Below are 26,606 nucleotides of genomic sequence, written 5' to 3'. Positions count from 1 at the left end.
ATGACTGTGTTTGTGGGAGCAGCATTAGGTCCTACCACCCTGAGAGAGGTAGAGTTAGTGCCCAGATGGGCTAGGATTTATTTTTATCTTTTGTTTTATGTACTGCACAATAAACTAGCCACAGCTAGATTGCACAATAACCTTGGACTGGTGTGGTGTTTTCCTGGCTGCTGTGTGTTTTTGGAGGTGCCCATCTAACCCAGGAGAGGGCACACCCACACTGATCTCCATTGAAAACAACCTATTACTGTATCTCATGATGCCTATAAGCAAGTCCCCAAAATGAAATGTAATTATGTTTTATGTCAGAGCGGTTCTTCTACTTCAAATATGGCACCTGTTTAGATAACAACTTCCAAGATGTCTTGCCACGGGGTATTAAATGAGCAGGGTGCCCATGTGCACTGTCCGGGTCCCCTCTTCTCTAGCCGGCAGCACAGTAGACTATGAACTAGGGTCACTAGCAGACCCCAGCGCTGTGCCAGAGTCTAGTGCGCATGAGCAAGTCTCCAGGGAAATGACATGGTGCCCATTTTCTTCTTCGAGGTCCATAGGCATCTACAGGAATGACATGGGGAGTGGGATATGATGGTGGAGACCAGCAATAGGCACCAAACAGTTCAGCTTTTTGCTCCCAAGATGCACTGGTCCTTCTCCCTCATACCCCGCCCACAGTTCAGGCTCCTCAGTTTATGTTTAGTGCCAGCAGGAGCTAGTCACCGTTATAACAGTGGGGCTGCTTTTAAGCAGCCCAAGCTTTTGTTTATGAGTTTATCTTTATTTTCTCTTTTTACTATAGGCAAGCAGTGCTAGGCAGTCCTCTGGACGCCAGCACTGCTGCTTCAACACCCCCGATGGCGAGGAACTTTCGTCAAGGCACCGTGAGCCCTAGCTAGCAGGGGCACACGGAATGGCCCCAGACTACAACCGTGCTACTGGCAGTCTATATACCCGATCCCTGAGGGTGCTGATGTGTACCAAGACCTTGCCCATGGACTACACTATACCACCAGGGCTAATTATGCTGACGCTGTAGACCCTTTAACAGGCCAGGAACCAGGTGGCTTATGCCAGCAAGGGGAGGTCAGTGCTTCCCCAGTGGCCCCTCCCACAGCCCAGGGCGCCATTCCACAGCAGTCTTCTCGTCTCTGAGCTGCTCCTCCTCCACCCTATAAGCAAGTCCCCAAAATGAAATGTAATTATGTTTTATGTCAGAGCGGTTCTTCTACTTAAAATATGGCACTTGTATAGCTAACAACTTCCAAGATGTCTTGCCACGGGGGGACCCTTTAACAGGCCAGGAACCAGGTGGCTTATGCCAGCAAGGGGAGGTCAGCACTTCCCCAGTGGCCCCTTCCACAGCCCAGATCGCCAGTCGTCTCGTCTCTGAGCTGCTCCTCCTCCACCCTCATCCCCCTCTGAACAGACGGCAGCCATTTTCATCACTGCACAGGTCTCCGAGAACGCTGGGTCCAGTCTACCTGTATACCTCTCCCAGGAGTAAGGTTATACAGCACTATTTCCTACCAGCCACTGTGGTTGTGTAGTAGAATTTAGTGCCCATTGCAGTTTTATTACATATTCTGCATTGTATGTGACTTGTGCGAGCTCTGCTGTCTTTTATTTTTCCTTTCTAACAGATTACAGCTTTCCCTCTTTTCTCACTGTAACCCTATAATACTGGTGTGTACAGGTATTACTGTACCCCACATTTCACTTGTGGGGATAAATTGTCACATACATACTGCTTTGTGAAATACACTGCCTATTGCCATATTGTGTGTGGTACATCCCTGCACCTATGTCTAGCAAAGGCAAGGGAACTAAACAGGCTATGGCTCCTACATTACTGTCCTACAGGTCCTGTTCAGCAGACTTATCTCCGCAGGATGTGTTGCAAGATGGTCAGTGTGCTTCTTGTTATGCCCCACCTGGCCAGTCAGCCCCTCCAATTCTAGCACAAGAACCCCATTGGGCTTCTTTTTCTCAAATGCTAGCAAAGACTGCAGACCGCATTACCGGCTATGCCAGTCACCGCTATCCCTCCCCCATGGATGGACATGTTCTCTGCTTCTGTGCAGAGCATGGCTGCCTCTTCTGCTGTTTTTCACCATATATTGCACGGACAGGGACCCTTGCCTAGTAACACTGCTAAGCATGCTGTGTCATCCTTACAGTCTACGCCACTTTCGGATTATGATCTCTCTGATTCTGAATCCACCTTAGGTGAGCAAGAATTTCAGTCTAAATTCAACATAGCTGCTTTAGTGAGGGCTGATAAATTGACTCTTCAGTTGGTAAATGAGGGACCAGCACCTAAGGCAGCAGATCCTCTTTGCAAACACCAGAAGGTAGTGGTGGCAGAAATTCCCCACTCAGATCACTTTACTGAGCTCATGGGTGAAGCATGGAAGGCTCCTAGCTAAAAGTTTCATGTACCTAAAAGGCTGAGTTCCTTTTACGCTCTTTCAGCAGCAGATTGTACTAAGTGGGAACATCTCCCGGCAGTGGATTCCCATGTGACACGTTTGGTAAAAAGCTCAACCTTACCTATTCCCACAGCATCCTCCCTGAAGGAGACGACGGATAGACAGGTGGATGCATGTCTTAAATCTATATACTCTCTGACAGGAGCTATTTTTTGCCCTGCCATGGCACCTGCCTAGGTGGCTAAGGCTATTGAGAGCTGGGCAGATGCCCTAGAGAACAGTTTTCCCTCGGATGCTACACAGAAACAAATATCAGAGATAGAACAATGACAAAGCGCCTGCTATACCCTGCAAAAATCCCTTTAGCTAGCAGCTGTGTCAAAGAAAGGAATACTCAATCCTTGAAAGCAAATGCAATCAGAAAAATTCAAAGACACATTCGCTGGTAAAGCAGCTATATGGACACTAAGCCTGCTGGGGAGTGGTGTTTTGTATAAAAGCTCATATTATATTTTACTTCATATATGTTGTGGATTTTTAATATATTCTTTGTCCAGTCGACTGTGGGGTATATGATATTATTATTTTAATAAATTGAAATTGTGTTTTTATTTTAATACTTTATAAGCGCATCTGCCATTTAATTTTTTCAAATATCAGAGCTGCAGCCTTTTATACTGGAGAAGTAGCTCTGGATACCTAACCTTCAAAGCTTCGGCTTCGCCAGTGGTGGCCCGCCACATTATTTGGCTTCACTCAAGGAAAGCTTACGTAGAAATCCCTTGAAGAACTCCCTTATACGGGGAAGATTCTTTGGACCTGAGCTAGACAAGATTGTCACTACTCTTGCATACTCTTAAACAGCTTTCCTGCCCTCAGCCTTCTCTTCCCGGCATCGGACTTCCTCCTTTTGGTCCTTCCAGGGCAAGGGCAGAGTGCAAGCCTTTCCTCGACTGTCACACTTCACAAAGGCCTCTAAACCAAAAACCAAGCAGGCCTGGTCTACCAGTCACCCGGTTACCAAGCCCGAGGATAAACCCTCAGCCTGACTGGAAGGGCCTCCTCCTGGGAGATCCCAGGGTGGGAGGCCGCGTTTTCAGTTCACACACTATTGGCATCACGTCACATCAGACGCTTGCGTGCAGGAAGTAGTCTCTCATGGGCATGCACTCTATTTCATGAGACAACCTCTCCAGCAGTACTTTCACACAAGACCTATTGGAGAACTCAGCAAAGCTAAGGCTCTCCGGATGGCTATTGACTTATTACTACATTCAGGCGTGATAATTCCTATGCCAACGTAACAACAGGGCAAGGGCTTTTACTCAACACTCTTCTCAGTTCAGAAACCCAATGGGTCCAATCGGCCCATCATCAAGCTCAAGTTACTGAACAAATATCTCAGAGTGCCCAGGTTTCGTATGGAAACCCTCCATTCCATGTTCCTGGCTATGCAGCCTGGGGACTTTATAGTCTCTCTGGAGATCCAGGACACTCACCTACAAGTGCTTATAGTGCCCTCTGAGCAGGAATACCTTCTATTTGCTGTCCTGCACCAGTATTCCCAATTTCAGGCACTGCCTTTTGGACTTTCTATGGCCCCGAGAGTCTTTACCAAAGTCATAGTTGTCATAGCGGCTCAGCGACATCGTTAGGGGATCAGAATACTCCCTTATCTGAATGACCTGCTGATTCTGGCACACTCTCTGGAGTTCCTCAGTCAACCTCTTCAGGTATCCATAGCCTTCCTGCAGAGACACAGAATGAACTGGAAAAAGTCTTCCCTGATCCCTTATCATAGGGTGGTACATCTAGGAGGTCTTCTGGATTCTCATGTGCAGAGCATCTTCCTATCTACGGACAAGAATAAGAATTTACTTACCGATAATTCTATTTCTCGGAGTCCGTAGTGGATGCTGGGGTTCCTGAAAGGACCATGGGGAATAGCGGCTCCGCAGGAGACAGGGTACAAAAGTAAAGCTTTCCGATCAGGTGGTGTGCACTGGCTCCTCCCCCTATGACCCTCCTCCAAGCCAGTTAGGTACTGTGCCCGGACGAGCGTACACAATAAGGGAGGAATTTTGAATCCCGGGTAAGACTCATACCAGCCACACCAATCACACCGTACAACTTGTGATCTAAACCCAGTTAACAGTATGATAACAGCGGAGCCTCTGAACAGATGGCTCACAACAATAATAACCCGATTTTTGTAACTATGTACAAGTATTGCAGATAATCCGCACTTGGGATGGGCGCCCAGCATCCACTACGGACTCCGAGAAATAGAATTATCGGTAAGTAAATTCTTATTTTCTCTATCGTCCTAGTGGATGCTGGGGTTCCTGAAAGGACCATGGGGATTATACCAAAGCTCCCAAACGGGCGGGAGAGTGCGGATGACTCTGCAGCACCGAATGAGAGAACTCCAGGTCCTCCTTAGCCAGGGTATCAAATTTGTAGAATTTAGCAAACGTGTTTGCCCCTGACCAAGTAGCTGCTCGGCAAAGTTGTAAAGCCGAGACCCCTCGGGCAGCCGCCCAAGATGAGCCCACCTTCCTTGTGGAATGGGCATTTACATATTTTGGCTGTGGCAGGCCTGCCACAGAATGTGCAAGCTGAATTGTATTACACATCCAACTAGCAATAGTCTGCTTAGAAGCAAGAGCACCCAGTTTGTTGGGTGCATACAGGATAACAGCAAGTCAGTTTTCCTGACTCCAGCCGTCCTGGAACATATTTTCAGGGCCCTGACAACATCTAGCAACTTGGAGTCCTCCAAGTCCCTAGTAGGTGCAAGGCACCATAATAAGCTGGTTCAGGTGAAACACTGACACCACCTTAGGGAGAGAACTGGGGACGAGTCCGCAGCTCTGCCCTGTCCGAATGGACAAACAGATATGGGCTTTTTTGAGAAAAAACCACCAATTTGACACTCGCCTGGTCCAGGCCAGGGCCAAGAGCATGGTCACTTTTCATGTGAGATGCTTCAAATCCACAGATTTGACTGGTTTTAAACCAATGTGATTTGAGGAATCCCAGAACTACGTTGAGATCCCACAGTGCCACTGGAGGCACAAAAGGGGGTTGTATATGCAATACTCCCTTGACAAACTTCTGGACTTCAGGAACTGAAGCCAATTCTTTCTGGAAGAAAATCGACAGGGCCGAAATTTGAACCTTAATGGACCCCAATTTGAGGCCCATAGACACTCCTGTTTGCAGGAAATGCAGGAAACGACCGAGTTGAAATTTCTTTGTGGGGCCTTCCTGGCCTCACACCACGCAACATATTTTCGTGTGCGGTCACCTCCTTTCTGGCTTTGACCAGGGTAGGAATGACCTCTTCCGGAATGCCTTTTTCCCTTAGGATCCGGCTTTCCACCGCCATGCCGACAAAACGCAGCTGCGGTAAGTCTTGGAACAGACATGGTACTTGCTGAAGCAAGTCCCTTCTTAGCGGCAGAGGCCATAAGACCTCTGTAAGCATCTCTTGAAGTTCCGGGTACCAAGTCCTTCTTGGCCAATCCGGAGCCATGAGTATAGTTCTTACTCCTCTACGTCTTATAATTCTCAGCACCTTAGGTATGAGAAGCAGAGGAGGGAACACATACACCGACTGGTACACCCACGGTGTTACCAGAACGTCCACAGCTATTGCCTGAGGGTCTCTTGACCTGGCGCAATACCTGTCCCGTTTTTTGTTCAGACGGGACTCCATCATGTCCACCTTTGGTATTTCCCAACGGTTTACAATCATGTGGAAAAAACTTCCCGATGAAGTTTCCACTCTCCCGGGTGGAGGTCGTGCCTGCTGAGGAAGTCTGCTTCCCAGTTTCCATTCCCGGGATGAAACACTGCTGACAGTGCTATCACATGATTTTCCGCCCAGCGAAAAGTCCTTGCAGTTTTTGCCATTGCCCTCCTGCTTCTTGTGTCGCCCTGTCTGTTTACGTGGGCGACTGCCGTGATGTTTTTCCCACTGGATCAATACCGGCTGACCTTGAAGCAGAGGTCTTGCTAAGCTTAGAGCATTATAAATTTACCCTTAGCTCCAGTATATTTATGTGGAGAAAAGTCTCCAGACTTGATCACACTCCCTGGAAATTTTTTCCTTGTGTGACTGCTCCCCAGCCTCTCGGGCTGGGCTCCGTGGTCACCAGCATCCAATCCTGAATGCCGAATCTGCGGCCCTCTAGAAGATGAGCACTCTATAACCACCACAGGAGAGACACCCTTGTCCTTGGATATAGGGTTATCCGCTGATGCATCTGAAGATGCGATCCGGACCATTTGTCCAGCAGATCCCACTGAAAAGTTCTTGCGTGAAATCTGCCGAATGGAATTGCTTCGTAGGAAGCCACCATTTTTACCAGGACCCTTGTGCAATGATGCACTGTTTTTAGGAGGTTCCTGACTAGCTCGGATAACTCCCTGGCTTTCTCTTCCGGGAGAAACACCTTTTTCTGGACTGTGTCCAGAATCATCCCTAGGCACAGCAGACGTGTCGTCGGGATCAGCTGCGATTTTGGAATATTTAGAATCCACCCGTGCTGTTGTAGCAGTATCCTAGATAGTGCTACTCCGACCTCCAACTGTTCCCTGGACTATGCCCTTATCAGGAGATCGTCCAAGTAAGGGATAATTAAGACGCCTTTTCTTCGAAGAAGAATCATCATTTCGGCCATTACCTTGGTAAAGACCCGGGGTGCCGTGGACAATCCAAACGGCAGCGTCTGAAACTGATAGTGACAGTTCTGCACACGAACCTGAGGTACCCTTAGTGAGAAGGGCAAATTTGGGACATAGAGGTAAGCATCCCTGATGTCCCGGGACACTATATAGTCCCCTTCTTCCTGGTTCGTTATCACTGCTCTGAGTGACTCCATCTTGATTTGAACCTTTGTAAGTGTTCAAAAAAATTTTTAGAATAAGTCTCACCTAGCCTTCTGGCTTCAGTACCACAATATAGTGTGGAATAATACCCCTTTTCTTGTAGTAGGAGGGGTAATTTAATTATCACCTGCTGGGAATACAGCTTGTGAATTTTTTCCCATACTGCCTCCTTGTCGGAGGGAGACCTTGGTAAAGCAGACTTCAGGAGCCTGCGAAGGGGAAACGTCTCGACATTCCAATCTGTACCCCTGGGATCCTACTTGTAGGATCCAGGGGTCCTGTACGGTCTCAGCGCCATGCTGAGAACTTGTCAGAAGCGGTGGAACGCTTCTGTTCCTGGGAATGGGCTGCCTGCTGCAGTCTTCTTCCCTTTCCTCTATCCCTGGGCAGATATGATCTTATAGGGACGAAAGGACTGAGGCTGAAAAGACGGTGTCTTTTTCTGCAGAGATGTGACTTAGGGTAAAAACGGTGGATTTTCCAGCAGTTGCCGTGGCCACCAGATCCGATGGACCGACCCCAAATAACTCCTCTTCCTTTATACGGCAATACACCTTTGTGCCGTTTGGAATCTGCATCACCTGACCACTGTCGTGTCCATAACATCTTCTGGCAGTTATGGACATCGCATTTACTCTTGATGCCAGAGTGCAAATATCTCTCTGTGCATCTCGCATATATAGAAATGCATCCTTTAAATGCTCTATAGTCAATAAAATACTGTCCCTGTCAAGGGTATCAATATTTTTAGTCAGGGAATCCGACCAAGCCACCCCAGCTCTGCACATCCAGGCTGAGGCGATCGCTGGTCGCAGTATAACACCAGTATGTGTGTATATACTTTTTATGATATTTTCCAGCCTCCTGTCAGCTGGTCCTTGAGGACGGCCCTATCTATAGACGGTACCGCCACTTGTTTTGATAAGCGTGTGAGCGCCTTATCCACCCTAAGGGGTGTTTCCCAACGCGCCCTAACTTCTGGCGGGAAAGGGTATACCGCCCATAATTTTCTATCGGGGGGAACCCACGCATCATCACACACTTTATTTAATTTATCTGATTCAGGAAAAACTATGGTAGTTTTTTCACATCCCACATAATACCCTCTTTTGTGGTACTTGTAGTATCAGAAATATGTAACACCTCCTTCATTGCCTTTAACGTGTGGCCCTAATAAGGAATACGTTTGTTTATTCACCGTCGACACTGGATTCAGTGTCCCTGTCTGTGTCGACCGACTAAAGTAAACGGGCGTTTTAAAAACCCCTGACGGTGTTTTTGAGACGTCTGGACCGGTACTAATTGTTTGTCGGCCGTCTCATGTCGTCAACCGACCTTGCAGCGTGTTGACATTATCACGTAATTTCCTAAATAAGCCATCCATTCCGGTGTCGACTCCCTAGAGAGTGACATCACCATTACAGGCAATTGCTCCGCCTCCTCACCAACATCGTCCTCCTACATGTCGACACACACGTACCGACACACAGCACACACACAGGGAATGCTCTGATAGAGGACAGGACCCACTAGCCCTTTGGAGAGACAGAGGGAGAGTTTGCCAGCACACACCAAAAACGCTATAATTATATAGGGACAACCTTATATAAGTGTTTTCCCTTATAGCATTTTTTATATATTTCTAACGCCAAATTAGTGCCCCCCCTCTCTGTTTTAACCCTGTTTCTGTAGTGCAGTGCAGGGGAGAGCCTGGGAGCCTTCCCTCCAGCCTTTCTGTGAGGGAAAATGGCGCTGTGTGCTGAGGAGATAGGCCCCGCCCCTTTTTCGGCGGCCTCGTCTCCCGCTCTTAACGGATTCTGGCAGGGGTTAAATATCTCCATATAGCCTCCGGAGGCTATATGTGAGGTATTTTTAGCCAAAATAGGTATTCATTTGCCTCCCAGGGCGCCCCCCTCCCAGCGCCCTGCACCCTCAGTGACTGCCGTGTGAAGTGTGCTGAGAGGAAAATGGCGCACAGCTGCAGTGCTGTGCGCTACCTTTAGAAGACTGAGGAGTCTTCTGCCGCCGATTCTGGACCTCTTCTTTACTTCAGCATCTGCAAGGGGGCCGGCGGCAAGGCTCCGGTGACCATCCAGGCTGTACCTGTGATCGTCCCTCTGGAGCTGATGTCCAGTAGCCAAGAAGCCAATCCATCCTGCACGCAGGTGAGTTCACTTCTTCTCCCCTAAGTCCCTCGTTGCAGTGATCCTGTTGCCAGCAGGACTCACTGTAAAGTAAAAAACCTAAGCTAAACTTTTCTAAGCAGCTCTTTAGGAGAGCCACCTAGATTGCACCCTTCTCGGCCGGGCACAAAAATCTAACTGGCTTGGAGGAGGGTCATAGGGGGAGGAGCCAGTGCACACCACCTGATCGGAAAGCTTTACTTTTGTGCCCTGTCTCCTGCGGAGCCGCTATTCCCCATGGTCCTTTCAGGAACCCCAGCATCCACTAGGACGATAGAGAAATTGCATTTCTGCAACTGCAGTTGCACAGGCTGCTCGACAGGTGCAGAATATCCATTCACTCCGCAATGCAGACCTTGGGATCCATGGTATCCACCTTTGACATGGTGGAATACGCTCAGTTCCATTGCAGGCCTCTCCAACATCTGATCCTATCCAGATGGAATGGACAACCCAAGCAGATCAAATCCCAGTTGATGGTCCTCTCCCCACACGTTCGGATATCCCTCTCATGGTGGTTGCAAACCTCCCACCTCGACAAGGGTCGACCATTCTGGATTCTGAATTGGGTACTTCTCACCACAGATGCCAGTCTCTGCGGGTGGTGAGCAGTCACTGGATGTCACACCTTTCAAGGCTGTTGGACTGTTTACAGGACTCTCACTCTGGCTTAGGACATTCTTTAAGATTGTCATATCCAAGTCCAGTCAGACAATGCCACAGTAGTGGCCCATCTCAATCACCAGGGAGGCACTTGCAGTGTCTCGGCAATGAAGGAAGTGGCTCAAATTCTCACATGGGCAGAACACCATCTCCTAGCCATCTCCGTGGTTTTCATAATGGTAGTCCTCAACTGGGAGTCCTACTTCCTCAGTCACCAGGATGTGTACGCCGGAGAAAGGTCTCTACATCCAGAAGTCTTCCAGCTCCTGGTGGACAAATGGGGTCTTCCGGAGGGATCAGTACTAAATCCCGCTGGATGGGATAACGGCGGTCGAAATACCGATGCCGGAATCCCGACCACACAATCCCGACAGGGGTGGCGAGCGGAACGCAGACCCTTGCAGGCTCGCTTCGCTCGCCACGCTGCGGGCACACTAATTTATTCTCCCTCTATGGGTGTCGTGGACACCCACAGAGGGAGAATATGTTGGGATTGTGCCAGTCAGGATTCCGGCGTCGGTATTTCAACCGCCGGGATTCCGTCCGGCGGTATCTTGACCGCATCCCCTTCCGCAAGTAGACCTCATGGCCTCAAGACAACTACAAGCTGCCCCTATATAGGTCCAGGACAAGGGATCCAGACGCAACCTTTGTGAATGCACTGGAATTCAAATGTAGTGTACCTCTTCCCTCTTGTCTCCCTCCTTCCCGGGGTGCTTCACAAATTCAAGAAGAAAGATGGCACTCTGATCGTGATAGCTCCGGCCTGGCCCATGTGCCAATGGTTCATAGATCTCCTCAGTTGGTCCCTGCCTCCACCTGGACCTAGCTCGCCTGTCTTGATGGCGTGGCTCTTGAGTCATCCCTCTTAAGGTTTTAAGGTTTCACCTGTTCTGTAGTTCAGACAATGCTTCGGGCCTGGAAGCTTGATTCAGCCTGTATCTATTACCGAGTGTGGCATACTTACTTCCAGTGGTGTGCTCAAAGACACTATGATCCTCTGGTTTTTCGGATTCGCAGAATCCTTTTCTTTCTCCAGGCGGGTTTGGATCTCGGACTCCGCCTTGCTTCTTTTAAAGTACAGGCCTGAGCTCGGTCCGTTTAGTTCCAGAAGCGAATTGTTCCGCTATCGGATGTGCGTAACTCCTTCAGGGGGTGCTGCGGATTCAACCTCCCTTTGTCCCTCCGGTGGCTCCGTGAGATTTGTCTCTAGTCCTCCGTGATTTACAGAAGTCATCCTTTGAATCACTGGACTCTGTTGAAGTCAAATAGTTAACGGCTAGGACTCTTTTTCTTTTGGCTATTGCTACAGCAAGATGGGTATCAGATTTGGGAGCTCTGTCCTGCCACTCCCAATTCTTTCTTTTTCATCCTGACAGAGCAGTCCTATGGACCAAACTGCATTACCTCCCCAAAAGTGGTATCCAGCTCCCTCTTAATGAGGTCATAGTAGTTCCGGCCTTCCAATACCCTGATCTCTCAGTGGGGAGGCCTCCTTGGATGTGGTCTGTGCTCTTTGAATCTACGTGGACCGTACTAGTTCCATCAGGACAACGGATTCCTTCTTTGTCCTATATGGATTCCACAAGCGGGGCTGGCCAGCTACCAAACAGACTCCGACCAGATGGCTTCACTTGACTATCTCACAGGCCTACATGCAAGCTGGCCTTCCAGTGCCGGATAAAGTCTCTGCTCACTCTATTCACTCTGTGGGACCTTCGTGGGCAGCCCGCCGTGGTGCGTCTGAACAACTATGCAAGGCAGCCACGTGGTCATCTGTCCACACGTTTCTTAGGTTCAATTGCTTTGATACATTTGCCTCTCAAGATGCTTCATTTGGCCGCAACATTCTCCTCCCAACTTAGGAGTATTCCCTCCCTGGTACAACTACATTGGGAAATCCACAATGTCATCCATGTGAATGCCAATGGACCCAGAAGAAGAAGAGTTAACAAAGGTAAGTTATACCATAACTCTTATTTTCCCAGTAAGTTTCCTACTGCGCATGCACAAAACAACGCTAAAAAAGGCCTTGTTCTTATGCTTTGTACCCAGGGCATCTAAACTTAAAAATTTTGATAAAATGTAAAATATCACATATGTTCATATATTAAGCAAAAATAAGTGCCTGACATAAATTATTGTTGTCTCTTTGTTAGCTTCATCTGTCGATGGCTCATCAACAAAATTTGAGATGAAAAATCTACTCCCTTCAACCACATATCAAGTGTTTCTAAGCAGCTCCACTGCTGGAGGCTCTGCAAATGGGACGGCTCTGATGATTCATACCAGTAGTCTAGGTGAGCAGCATCTTGTCAGCAGAGGAATAGTGTAAGGAATTATTTAGACCCAGACAACTAGAGAGACAGCCATAGTCACACTGGGCCTGATTCAGAGATGTACACTAATGCATTTGCAGCTGTAGTCCCATATTCAGCGGATGTGCAAAAATATGCTAATGCTGTAGCCGCCTGGAAGTGGATTGAGATGCATACGCAGTTGGCCAGTAATCACTGACCTGTGTAAATATTGGCATTGTGCACAGCTACATCTTTGAATCAGGCCTATAGACAAAATGGTCTAAATCAGGATGCAGAAAGGGTTTTTGCTATATTTCTTTATTGCTCATGCAGGTTTGTCTCCTGTACCTGTAGCTTAGCTCATTCACAGGATTATATCTGGAGCTACCAGGCTCACCTACCCCTTTATCTTCGTGCTAGTTAGCAGTGGGAATAGCGGCAGTGTGCCATAGTGGTTCTTAGGGGGTAATTCCAAGTTGATCGCAGCAGGATTTTTTTTAGCAGTTGGGCAAAACCATGTGCACTGCAGGGGGGGCAGATATAACATTTGCAGAGAGAGTTAGATTTGGTTGGGTTATTTTGTTTCTGTGCAGGGTAAATACTGGCTGCTTTATTTTTACACTGCAATTTAGATTGCAGATTGAACTCACCACACCCAAATCTAACTCTCTCTGCACATGTCATATCTGCCCCCCCCCCCTGCAGTGCACATGGGCCCTCATTCCGAGTTGTTCGCTCGCTAGCTGCTTCTAGCAGCATTGCACACGCTAAGCCGCCGCCCTCTGGGACTGTATCTTAGCTTAGCAGAATTGCGAAAAGAAATTTCTTAGCAGTTTCTGAGTAGCTCCAGACTTACTCTGCCATTACGATCAGTTCAGTCAGTTTCGTTCCTGGTTTGACGTCACAAACACACCCAGCGTTCGCCCAGACACTCCCCCGTTTCTTCAGACACTCCCGCGTTTTTCCCAGAAACGCCAGCGTTTTTTCGCACACGCCCAGAAAACGGCAAGTTTCCGCCCAGAAACACCCACTTCCTGTCAATCACAGTACGATCACCAGAACGATGAAAAATCCTTGTTATGCCGTGAGTAAAATACCAAACTTTTGTGTAAAATAACTAAGCGCATGCGCTCTGCGAACCTTGCGCCTGCGCAGTAAGCGACTAATCGCAATATAGCAAAAATCGGCAACGAGCGAACAACTCGGAATGACCCCCATGGTTTTGCCCAACTGCTAACCAGGGCCGTTTCTAGACAATTTGGCTCCCAGTGCGAGATTTAAAAATGCGCCCCCCCACCCCCCATTGCTATAAAAAAAATTGCGCCCCCCCCCCCATATAGCTATAAAAAGAAAAAGTATGCGCGCGCCGCTCCCGACAAGGCGTGGCCTCATCTGATATCATCACGCCCACCGCAGGGGGGAAAAAATAAAAAAAGTCCCCATTTTACACATTACAGCAGCCAAGTGTCCCCATTTTACACAGTGCGGCAGGCAGGTGTCCCCATTTTACAGAGCGCAGCAGGCAGATATCCCCATTTTACACAGTACGCAGGCAGGTATCCCCATTTTACACAGTGCGGCAGGCAGATATCCCCATTTTACACAGCGCGGCAGGCAGGTATCCCCATTTTACAAAGTGTGGCAGGCAGGTATCCCCATTTTACACAGTGCGGAAGGCAGATATCCCCATTTTACACAGTACGCAGGCAGGTATCCCCATTTTACACAGTGCGGCAGGCAGGTGTCCCCATTTTACACAGTGCGGCAGGCAGGTGTCCCCATTTTACACAGTGCGGCAGGCAGGTGTCCCCATTTTACACAGTGCGGCAGGCAGGTGTCCCCATTTTACACAGTGAGGCAGGTGTCCCCATTTTACACAGTGAGGCAGGTGTCCCCATTTTACACAGTGAGGCAGGTGTCCCCATTTTACACAGTGAGGCAGGTGTCCCCATTTTACACAGTGCGGCAGGCAGGCCCCCATTTTACACAGCGTGGCAGGCAGGCCCCCATTTTACACAGCGTGGCAGGCAGGTGTCCCCATTTTACACAGTGCAGCAGGTAGGTATCCCCAGTGTGGCAGGCAGGTATCCCCAGTGTGGCAGGCAGGTGTCAAGTGGTGGGGGGGAAGGAAGGGGGAGAGAGAGAGATATACTTACATGTTCCGCTCTTCGGATCCCGCCGCCGGACGTCCCTCGCGCCGGCCGCCCCCGCCGCCACCTCCTTCCAGGCTTCTCTCCTCCCTCTCCCCGAGCGCTCCTGCTCAGGGGGCGGGGCTTCGTGGAATGACGCGTTTGCGTCATGACGCAAATGCGTCATTTCGCGAAACTCCGCCCCCTCGAGCAGGAGCGCTCAGGGAGAGGGAGGAGAGGGAGAAATAACACTTAAAGTGCCGCGGCGGGCGCCCCGTGCGGTTGCACGGCTCGCCCGCCGCTAGAAACGGCACTGCTGCTAACAAAGTTTCTGCTGCGATCAACTCAGAATTACCCCCTTAGTACGGTGTGCGGATCAGAACAGAAGCCAAGGTATGAGAGGATAAAAGAGGGCAGAGCTCCTGGGCAGCGAAGGATATCTGTGCTGTCCTTGTACCATGCCAGAATGGTTAATGACAAAGTGGCAGCCAGCTTTTGAGAAGAAGAGAGCAGACAGAGCTCTTGTGGTCCTAGGCACTGCCACAGGGTATTAATGGAATTTCCCAGTAAAACCACACATACATATGCTTAGAAATGCTTACATTTTCATAAATACACTTTATAAAGACACCATAATATTGCTTTTTGCCTGGGTAATTTCTCAGTTTGTAATGTAGGACAAGTACAGTAAGAGTGTGTTCACACAACTGCGAGCACATGCAGACCTGGACACACACATACAGTTGCATAAATGCCTGAGAAAGCCATTGTATTTGCAAACTGGTCAAAGGCAGGCACAAATAGCGGATGAAGACGATGACCTTTACCAGCATCAGCGATCGCTTTGTGATTGGCTGTTTGCAAATGCATCACTGATTGTTGCTTAAATCCTTTCTCGGGCATATATAGGTCCAGATTTATCAAGCCTTGGAGAGTGCTCAATTGCACGGCCATAAAGCACCAACCAATCAGCTCCTAACTGTCATTTTTCAAACCCAGCCTTTAACATGACAGTTAGGAGCTGATTGGCTGGTACTTTATCACTGTACAATTTATCACTCTCCAAGGCTTGATAAATCCGGGCCATGATGCTTTCGTGTGCATATGTGATCAATTTGGTTGTTTTTGTGTTTCTTTTTGTCCCATGTGAGATGGGGAGCTGTTTCTGACATATCTGAAGTTTTATAGATGACTATAAAACACAAAAAACAAACAAAAATGATCCTAAACACGTGCACCAGTTTATGTCCTTCATAAATGGCACAAATAAATGTTTTATGTCATGTAATTACTTGTATCATTTATATTATGGGTAGGGGTCCAAATCCATTATGTGTTTATTATAAGAATTCTTTATTACCTAGACAACGAAGACATCCATCTGATGCTCCTGGTTTTCTTTCTGTTCTGCTCCATGATGATCATTTTCATGTGTGTGATCTGCATCATGAAACACAAAAGGTAAATCCAGCATTCTGTACTGCAGCTCCCCAAATCACAGTGATAATAAACGTGTCTTCTCCCCTGGACATCTGTGACATGCATTTCAGATCTTTCAATTTTGCCATTTACTATAATAATTTCAGTACAAATAGTTTTTTCATTGTTTTCTTTTGTCACAACAGACTAAAGAATCGTTTCTGGCCTTCTGTTCCTGACCCAGCCAAAAGCCAAATGGTAAAATGGGCTTCCCTCATAGAAGAGGTAATAAATGTTTGTGGTAAATTCTGACCCAGGGATTTGGGTAGTGTATTGCAGGTGCCCAACAGAAATAGAGATTATTATGTAAGTAGCAAAACTTTTTGGAAAGTAGAACTCATTGTGATAAGTAATAAATACAGTAATTCGGTATTGTTACAATAAACCTCACACACACACATGTTATTTGCTTTGCCTCCTTGTCGGACAGTGAAATACACGACTAAAATCGTTGAGTAAGAGCATACTTGCCTACCTGACCCTCTCCATGAGGGAGAAAATGCTCTGTTCCTGGACTTTCCTGGTAATGTATGATTACCATCACCTGTGGTGAGCTGGTTAATTGATAAGGAAGGTGTTTAACCACAGGTGATGGCAATCATACATTACCAGGAAAGTCCAGGAACAGAGCATTTTCTCCCTCATGGAGAGGGTCAGGTAGGCAAGTATGAGTCAGAGGTTCCTAAGGGAATACAGAATAAATTCATTCTTTATCAAGGTCCATCAAATGAAATAGAACACATCTGACCTCCCAATTTTTATAACAGCAATCTTCTGGCATCTATGTGACAATATCTAACACAAGTCACTGAATATAACAGACTTCCTAGACCCTTTCTACAGTTTTATATGATGGCATGTATTACTTCACTCTGGTGCTTTCCCTAATTATCACCAAATAAGTATTATTTGCGTTACACAATAATAAACCATGGATGTGAGAGAATGATTGATGCTTCAATTTGGCTATAATTCACTTTATAGAAATCTATACTTTGAAAACATAGATACCGTCACTTTACACTGTTGCATGTTCTCACTTGGGTATTCATAGTTTTTCCGGGGACCCCAATTCATAGGGTGGGAGTTATCTTGGGCATATACTGTAGGGGAGTATGCCAAACTGACAGGTGATGCTATTCCATCCTCCAATCCCCTCCAAAACTCTACATTAATGCGCATCATCCCCTGCCCCCTTCATTTTACTCTGCTTTAGTTGGACAAAGGGACACATACTGTACCTGAGTCCTGACCACATGGAACAACAGGACAGGCTCACAGATTTGAAGTAACAAATTATACCAAGGTATCCCCATGTGATTACTGACAATTCCGTAGATCCTCCTCTACTGATTCTTCCTCAGATAGTATCTGATTCCCTTTCAATGATTTTACTACCCACAATCTGATGATAAACCTCCAATTAACTCTCCCCAGATCATATTGATCCCATTTGAAATGATCCCCAAATGAGACTCTGAACATTAATTCCCCCATGATTCCTCATGATTGCCAAATGATTCTCCAACACGAAAACACCCTGTATACTTACAGTGCTGCTCATTTGCCCTTCCCTGAGGACGCCCATGGTTACACACCGACAAAGGGGGTAATTCAGACCTGATCGGTAGGGTGCGTTATTTGCATCCCTACGATCAGGTAGTCGCCGCCTACAGGGGGAGGGGGAATTGGCTGTGCAGGTGTGTGAGCACATGTGCAGGAGAGCTGTACAAACAGCAGTTTGTGCAGTCTCTGCACAGCCCAGGACTTACTCAGCTGCGATGATCGGGACCAATGCTGACGTCACAAATCCTCCCACAAAACGCTGGGTTTCTCCTGCATTTTTCCGGACACTCCCTAGAAACGGTCAGTTGCCACCCACAATTGCCCTCTTCCTGTCAATCTTCTTGTGTTCGCCGGTGCGATCAGATTTGTCGCACCATCCCGTAGCTGCCCGGTGCTGCGGACTGTCGTGCTTGTGCATTGCGGTGCATATGCATGCGCAGCTCAGACCTGATCGCCCGCTGTGCGAAAACGCACAGCAGCAATCTGGTCTGAATTAGCCCCAAAGTCCATAAATCAACCCATTTTGTGAGTCCTCTAGGTGCAGAGTCATTCTTTAAAAAGTACATTCAAACCTTTTTTATGATTTCAAGTGAACAAGAAAAATTGGTTTAAAAGTCATGAAAATGTAAACTTGCAGAACATTTGCAAACATACAGAACTGCAAGTAAACTAAGGGGAAAACTACTGAAAAGTAATATGCATCTGATCACAGAAGTTTATTGTTTTGAAAAGTCTTTGCCAATCTGTGAAATGTATATAACTATTAGGGGCCGGCCGGCCCCCTATGATTAGGTACACAACTCGCTGGCAAGTTGCAGTGGCGGATACTTAATTACCGGAGCAATTTAGTATTGCTCCAGGTGCAGGGACAGATGTTTAAAAAGCAGTTGTTATCGCGATCAGTAACTATCACTGCTACAGAAGTAGCAGTGACACTTACCATGTCCCTCTGGCTGACTGTGCATGCATGACCTGAGGTAATGAATGTGCGCAGTCAAAGTCACGATGTGCCAAGGCCTACTTGGATTTCTCTTCGCAAACCCAGACCTCCTTCTCATAGGAAGGGGCGATGCTCCAAGAATCAGCGCCATCTGAAGATGGTGTTGGTTCTCACAAGCAAACTCTGGAAATGTTACGTAAAACATGTGAGTACTAGTATTTCTGCATGTGTAACGGGCTTGTCAAAGTCGAAAAATATTGAAGAACACACAGCACGTATAAACTGCACACACATGCCCTCTGCACGTGTACTTGTTCTGCCGCGCGTGCACATATCCGCAATTTGCGTATGGTCGCTCCTGCGGTCCTGCGCATCGGCGCGTGGTATGGGTATTTACGGCAGAGTTTGTGTACGCATGGAGGGCCATCAAAACACATTACATATTTAATCCAAATAGTGCACAATGTACACATAGTCTCCTTGCACCACATCAGAAAGTTATAGCTGTTTAAATGGTTGCAGAACAAAGGGATTCACCTTTACAGGATAGGAGGGGACAGAACAAGGTTATAAGGTGATATTTGATATCCAGCTGTAGGGTATTTTAAGGGTAACATTCAGGTGTTGGTCTGCGGAAGATCGCATGTTCCTGCGGATAGTTATGTGCAGAAGCAGAATATAGATATAAACTGTATTTACTGTACATTATGTATGCGGCGGGAATCCAGAGGAGACCACCCACAAGAGCAGTTGAGAAAGACATCGCCTACCTTTTTAAATCAACCTATGACCTCTCCTGTACTGTAAAAGTGCATTCCTGTGTCCAATGGACAAAGGGATTACAGTATCCATTGTATTGCTTTTGGAAGACTTGTATAAATAAAGCCTGCTGCAGCCCGGCCACACACAAGACTCACAACGTTATCTATTTGATGACGGAGGACCGGACAGCTCACGCGAATATACTCACGTATGTACATTGACTGTAGCCATTATTCTGTTATATATATTGTTTTGTATTGTAGCGTATAATTTGTATTGTAAACCCCCTTTCAGAAATAATCCACTGTGGTGTCGGAACCCAGCGGTAAACTCACAATTGGTGTCGTGTGCTCATTGCCCTGCTAAGGTTTAAAGTGTACTATTATTGCATAGCATTGCTGTAGAAGGTTTAAAGTGTATCTCTGGGTGTGTATGCACTGCGAGTACTTTGTACCGTCAGCGCGGCGTGTGTACGCAAAGTCCGTACACTACGGAACCCTTTTACGCTAATAGCGTAAAAGGTGCGTAGTGTGAATTAAGTATAGCGGCCACAGCGGCTAATGGTTTAAAGTGTATTTAAGGTGTTTTTAAGGTATAGCTTTCATTCCTGTAAAGATAATCAGCTTTATCAATTGGGGGCATCGTCCGATTTTCCACATTTATACTGCTTAACAGGTCACAAGCAGACATAATCTATCAGCATAAGGGTGGACAGAAGGTATCCTACGTATCCTTTTCTTGGTCGGTGGATACACTGAAAACCCTACTTAATTGCTGATTAGATGGTGTCTGCTCTGTATGGTTTGTAGAGATGCTGGTAAGAACTCGTAAGGTAAGCAGGAAAAAAGCTATTTAATATCTGTGAATTTATTTTTGGCACCAAATGCGTACACAACAAAGCGTACATCCATACCCTGTGCATACTCTCCCACATTGTTGCCATAACATTCAGATTACTAGATTCATAATATAAACAAAGGAAGTAAGTGTAAAACACAAACGCAGTCTGGCCTAGTTATAAAGGTTTATACAGAAAAGAAACTGTGTGGCGTGTTAAGTGAGCAATTATAGTTAATATTGCTCACATTTATAGAAATTGTATGATTTGTGCTATTGCGGACGTACGGTTTTGTACACGTGTCTTGGACAAAGTACGGAACTGCACACGTGGCGTAAGCACGGTCGCATGTTTACACAAATTGCGTAAGAATACGGTCGCTAAGTACAAATTACACAATAGTTCGTTTAGTTTAAAGGTGGGACAGTAGCCACGCTACAATAACACAAGATTGCCCAGCTTCCAAAGTTTAGTATAAAACCCTTATTTACTGTATTGCCTCTGGGAGTAAAGCTGCTTGTATGAATGAATGATAATTTTATGTACAGAAAAACCAAAGTGTAATTGAGTGAGCGAACGCAGGAGCGAGTGGAAATTTGAACCACGGAATTTGGATTCTCGGTGTGTGGTACATCAAGTGAGTGGAGACTTAGTGGCGTGAGGCGGCTGACTCACGTTAATATAAGGTTTAATACGTAAGTCGTGAGGAGACTTATAGGAGCGTGGTAGGGAATTGTGAAGTGTTGTGACCCATATAGTTTTTTTTTATACGCTCCGGCTGAGGTTTCGCAGCCTGAAAATCGATTCCAGTGGTCGTATGGCAGATAAGTAACAAGTACCTATACGCTGTGCGGTTGGACCGCGCGTTTGTGGGTGCGATATATAGCGCAACGTGATATCCTTTTTACGAGCTTTTGCGTAAAATCGCGGTATCATCAGCGCTGCATAGAACATACGCAAGCGTGATTTGTGTATAATAAAGTGCATAGGGAGTTTTCGCTGGTCTCTCTCTGGAAATTCTCCAACGGCCGATACTTTACTGGAAAGGGTAAGTTATTCCTAAAAACTTCCAGTAAATATAGGTCACATAGGGCCCTAAGTTGGGTACATTGCCTTCGCTATCGACAGTGTATGGTAGTTCTGGCCAACGTGGGCGGTGAGCGGGTGAAGAGCGCTCGGAGAACTTTCACCGTTACCTTATATTGAGTATTTTGGTGTTTGTGGGAAAAGGCCCACAATTATGGGAGCCAGTTGCTCAAGTAAGGGACGTTTATCCAGGGTTCAGGTTGTAGAGCCGCGGCCCATGGGGTCAGCGGAGTTTAAAGGAAAAAGTATTGAAGACTTTTTGACTGAATGGGAACGTGTGACTGACAAAGATAGGGAACCATTCCCTAAGGTAGGCAGCTTCGAACCAGAGGTACTGCAGAATGTAAGCAGTAAAATATGTCTTCAAAAATCCAGAAAACAAAGGATTAGACATAATGATTGTTTAAAATTATGGCAACAGGAGGGGGATATGCAAAGAGAACAAATTCGCAAAACAGGTTCAAAACCTAGCGTAAATGAGAACACAAACACACCAGTGTCGACACAGGTCGAAGGGGAAGAGATGGCTACAGTCAATGATATATCCGTAAACGATAGTAGTATGCAAAAACAATGTATTAACCCTAATTTTTGCAAGATGTATCCTGTTTTGAAGTCTTTTCCAGGTCATAGGTCACAGGAAGATGAAGGATCCAGCCAAATCGCAGCTCTCCTTCAAGCAGTCACTTTGCAGGACAATCAGGTGGGTCTGTCCAACCAGGTAGTGCAGTAACAATATTCCCCAATGAAAGAACTGGTGAGGTCACAGCTACCGGTAAGTGTGAGACAGCTCATTGCACAGAGACAACAACACCTCACAGTAAACAAATCAGGAAAGGAATGGTAGAATTACACCCTGTCTTGGGAACAGTAACTCCCAATGGGGGAACCGATAGTCAGGGAGTAGTCCTCACCAGGAATAATGCAATGTATTGCCCGTGGCCCAGAGATGAGCTACGATCAATCATTTCAGAATTCCCCGACCCTCGGAAGGATTTAGCTAGATGTCAGAAATTTATCAGAGATCTGGGTAATGCGTATGAACCGACAAACAAACACTGGCGGATACTTTTGAAAGCGTGCCTATCCCCTAATATTGACACCCAAAAATGTATCACTGATTGTAGATTAGAGTCGGATAGTTTTATGACTGACAAACACAATCAGGAGAACTTAGAGAAAATTAACAGGCAACTAGAGTTGTATTTCCCCACAACTGTTGAGTGGAGAAGAATTTTCTCCATAAAGCAGAGGGAAAATTAAATGACATCTGAATATTTCCATCGGGCCCTGCAAATAATGGATAGATACATGGGGGTATCGGATACAGGAAACGATACGAATTACAGGGAGGTGGCTGTCTCTCTGCTAATGGACGGACTCGATAAGACAGTAAAGGACAGAGTACAAACATCTTTGCCTAATTGGAGAGGAGTCACAGTAGCTTGCCTTAGAGAGTGCACAATTGTACACCACAAGAATATTGTTAGGCGTAGAAAACAACAGGAGGAGAGGCTGAGGATTGAAAGTATACAAGGCTCTTACACCAAAGTCTCATCAGCCTAAACCCCAGACCCCTGCTGTTTGGAAAAGACCGAGAACATGCTACATTTGTAGGAAGGAAGGGCATTTTGCCAGAGATTGTAGGTATAGTAGAACACATAGCCAATATAGACCCCTAGACAGAGAAAACAAGCCACGTTATTAAACACATAAACGGGATCAAGGGACATATAGTAAGGAATCACGATACAGTATAGAAAAACACAGATTCGGTTAATGGGAAGAACAGAATAAATGCAACTTTACCCTTTTGACAGAACTTACTGGGGTTAGGAGGAGGCCTCTAAACTTCTGCTTCTCTCTCTAGCAGAAGTGACCTCTAAGTAACTTAACTTGAGTTTTGTTAGAGATGGTATACATATTGAGTGCTCCCACCCAGGAAGCACAAAATACGTTGGATACCCACGAAGACTGATGTTGCATTTCACTGTTTTAGATGCATGTCCATCACAGGTAGAGAAAATTATCTCAAAGATACCGGGTTCCCTATGAATTTAGAATGGACAGGACACTGGATTGATGGCTGGGATAGTCCCAGTAGAGATATAACACACACAGAATTGTTTTTAGGGGAACAGACCGATTAGGGAATCATTCCCCGTAGTGCCCAATCCAGATGTCAAACTTTGTAAAATCTTCTTTGCCTATACAAACATCTGTTACTAAACTCTGTGATTTGTCTTCAAAGTTTCCTCTTCACCTCTTAAGTTCACCGACAGGATTAGAGTTCAAACGTCACATGCCTACTCGGTCTTTTCAGAGTTCTGCCCAAACCCAGTATATCGCACCAGCATAGGGACACCAGTATCAGTGTGCCTGGTCATGCACAAAGGGTGGAGAATGGGAATACTGGTGAAGGGAGACTGTGCATAGATACCGATATACATGATGGTGTGACAGCCTGATGGTGAACGCAAATCTGACAAATTTTCTTTTTATTATTTCCCCTCTCTTTTCACTTTCCACAGATGGTTTACTTCACACAACTGATAATACACAACAGTTAAACACATTGAAATGCAAGATTTATGTTCCCTACAGAAAGGTCGCTGACCCGGAGAGAACTCGTGACAAAGAGCAGAGTGTAGAGAACATCGTATCACTGGAGTGTCTGTTCCGGGAAAGCTGAGAGGCAGGACTGTGGAGACGGCACCTGAGCGCGGGGAACAACAAGACCAGAGGCAGTTGTCGCACCAGTTTTTTTTATTTTTCTCCATCCCCCACTACCCTTCTTCTCTCCTTCTCTTTCTCCCCCTTCTTGTTTCCCTTCTCTTCCCTTAACAAGATGGACTTACCCCAAGAGACTGCGTTCCGGGTTTTCCTGTTAATCCTGTTGTTGACCAGGACAGTCTGTTTCGGTGAGGGTCCCAGAGAGGTCGAGAAGGGATCTGGAATGGGTTCTGATGGCGAGGATGGATTTGCAGAATCTCAAGAGCAACACATCACTCGAGCAAAGGCGAGTATCAGAAAGCGATCTGGTAGTCAGGGAGCTCGGAGGCACTGTGAAGGGTTATTGTCTGAGGAAAATTGCATTTGTAGGAATTGTGAGAACATAGTCGAGGATGGGTGCATCCAGAGATGTCAGTCCAGCCTTAATATCAACATGGACCGTCATCCATTGAGTGATTACCACTCACTAGTGGGTAAGGTCTTAAACCAGACAGAATGCTGGGTGTGCTCACAAGTACCGCAAGGTCAGAGCAAGTCAGGATTAGTACCGTACCCTTTAGCAATAGATGAGGTACTCGAATTACGGGGTGGGAGACCGGTGGACAAGAAATTCAATATTTCTAGGCCCCCTAGCTTGAAGCTCCACCAGTATCATGTAGATAGATCCTTATTATGTTTCAATATTTCCAATTACCGAAAACCGTGAAATTGGGAAGTGACGTGGAATAACCAGACAATGGCCTTTTCACACAGAGCTGATAGGATACCCATAGACTCTGAACTTGTATGCCAAATAGCCAACAGTGGAAGGTATTTCCGGTATAGGTATACTCGAGGAAGCAAGACCATGTGGGTTGGAGAAGTATCACCAGGGTACTGTGCTCATATCATCCAGCCTGATACTTGTACTGAGCAGATGGGAGAACTAGGGATTAGGTTTTTCACTTGGAAAGTTTGTAATATGGTAATGTCATATTCTGTCCCCTATGTTCTCCCCGATGATGCCTATTTCATATGTGGGAGGAAGGCGTATAAGTGGCTTGCCCCGAACTCAGAGGGATTGTGTTATGTTGGAAGAGTGTTGCCAGAGGTCATGACCATAAGCCATGATAAGATGAAAGATGTTCACCGCAGTGCTCAGGCTCCTTATACTCATACTCACTATGAACACATCGTCAAGAGACACCTCATAGAGAGGACAGAGCACGTAGCCTCTGATTTGATCCACGAATCCACCGGGATTCAATTCCTTCTTGCATTAGACATCACCCGTACTACCAGAGGAATTATAAATTATAGGTATATCCATGCGCTAGCGAACTTGATAGATAATATCACTGAGATGTATGACGACACCTTCAGGTATACGGGAAGGGAGTTACAAGCTTACAAGAAGGAACTAATCCAGCACAGGATGGTCCTTAATTATATCACAGCCGTGACGGGTGGGTACTGTGTTACTCTGGCTACTCAATATGGTGTGAAGTGCTGTACATATATCACGAACAGCACTGACGACCCCACGGAGATCATCGATCAAAAGATGGACGATATCTTGCAGTTGAATTGGGAGTTCCGGAGGAGACACAACCTTACCCTGACTGCTGTGGGTAATGAGCTGACCGGCTGGGTCTCATGGTTGAACCCACGAAATTGGTTCTCAGGATTAGGAGAGTGGGCTCAAAACGTTATTATGAGTGTAGGAAAGTTTCTCCTTTGTATCCTGGGAGTCGTCATAATTATTGGCTTGATATTTAGGTGTGTTCGAATTCTGATGTGGCGCAAGCACGGCACAAATTTGATGAGTTTAAGGAGCGAGGGCATTGTCATAGCAGCAGGTGTAATTTACGACCCATCCATAGAGACAGTGTTATGATAAGGATTGCAAATGAATTCCAAGGCCTGTTTCTTTCACCCGTTTTTCCTTTGTCTCCCCCTCTGCCCAGATACACCCATCCGGAAAAGACATCAGCCCTACCCGAGAATGTTTATGTAAATGTTATGTGAATGTATTTTAGATATGTGTCTTATCTTCATCTCTACAACCTCCAATTAATGACACACATAGTCGACAGGTTATTTCCACATATACTAGCACTCACATATGTTCCCCCTCCATGTATCATCAACTAAATGTGCACCCCATTTGTTGGAACAAGAAGCTGAAAAGAGCTCGGTAGTGTTTGTCAGCCCACTTACAAACCCTTGATACGGGATAAGAAGGATTTAATGTATACTTCGCAAGACCTCGAAGCTTATCTAAAACATATACGGCACGATGATACATGCCCCTCAGACATGGATTCATACATACATGCTTTTTACTATCCCACTAGGTCATACATTTCCTACCTACCACTCTCCCCCGAACATCCAAAACTTCTGTAGATATTGTGTAGATATTTTTCTGTTTAGTGATTAGATAGTGGCAGTTATTGGTGACTGCCAAATGGTGGACTGCACCACATCAGAAAGTTATAGCTGTCTAACTGGTTGCAGAACAAAGGGATTCACCTTTACAGGATAGGAGGGGACAGACTAAGGTTATAAGGTGGCATTTGGTATCCAGCTGTAGAGTATTTTAAGGGTAACATTCTGGTGT

General features: G+C 46.4%; 1 protein-coding gene across 1 annotated transcript in view; it reads left to right on the top strand.

Annotated features, from left to right (window-relative positions):
• CSF3R (colony stimulating factor 3 receptor) overlaps window positions 1–26,606 on the top strand; it is a 191,809-nt gene that overhangs the window by 155,385 nt on the left and 9,818 nt on the right. Inside the window, exons 13-15 of the mRNA XM_063954393.1 lie at window positions 12,331–12,471; window positions 15,965–16,061; window positions 16,226–16,304. Coding sequence (XP_063810463.1) covers window positions 12,331–12,471; window positions 15,965–16,061; window positions 16,226–16,304 — 317 coding nt within the window. The remainder of the gene's footprint in view (window positions 1–12,330; window positions 12,472–15,964; window positions 16,062–16,225; window positions 16,305–26,606) is intronic.

Source organism: Pseudophryne corroboree, chromosome 2, assembly GCF_028390025.1.
Source record: "Pseudophryne corroboree isolate aPseCor3 chromosome 2, aPseCor3.hap2, whole genome shotgun sequence".
In the NCBI taxonomy this organism is placed as follows: Eukaryota; Metazoa; Chordata; class Amphibia; order Anura; family Myobatrachidae; genus Pseudophryne; species Pseudophryne corroboree.
The sequence above is the reverse complement of the archived record's forward strand: the minus strand, read 5'-3'. Positions and strand labels throughout refer to the sequence as shown.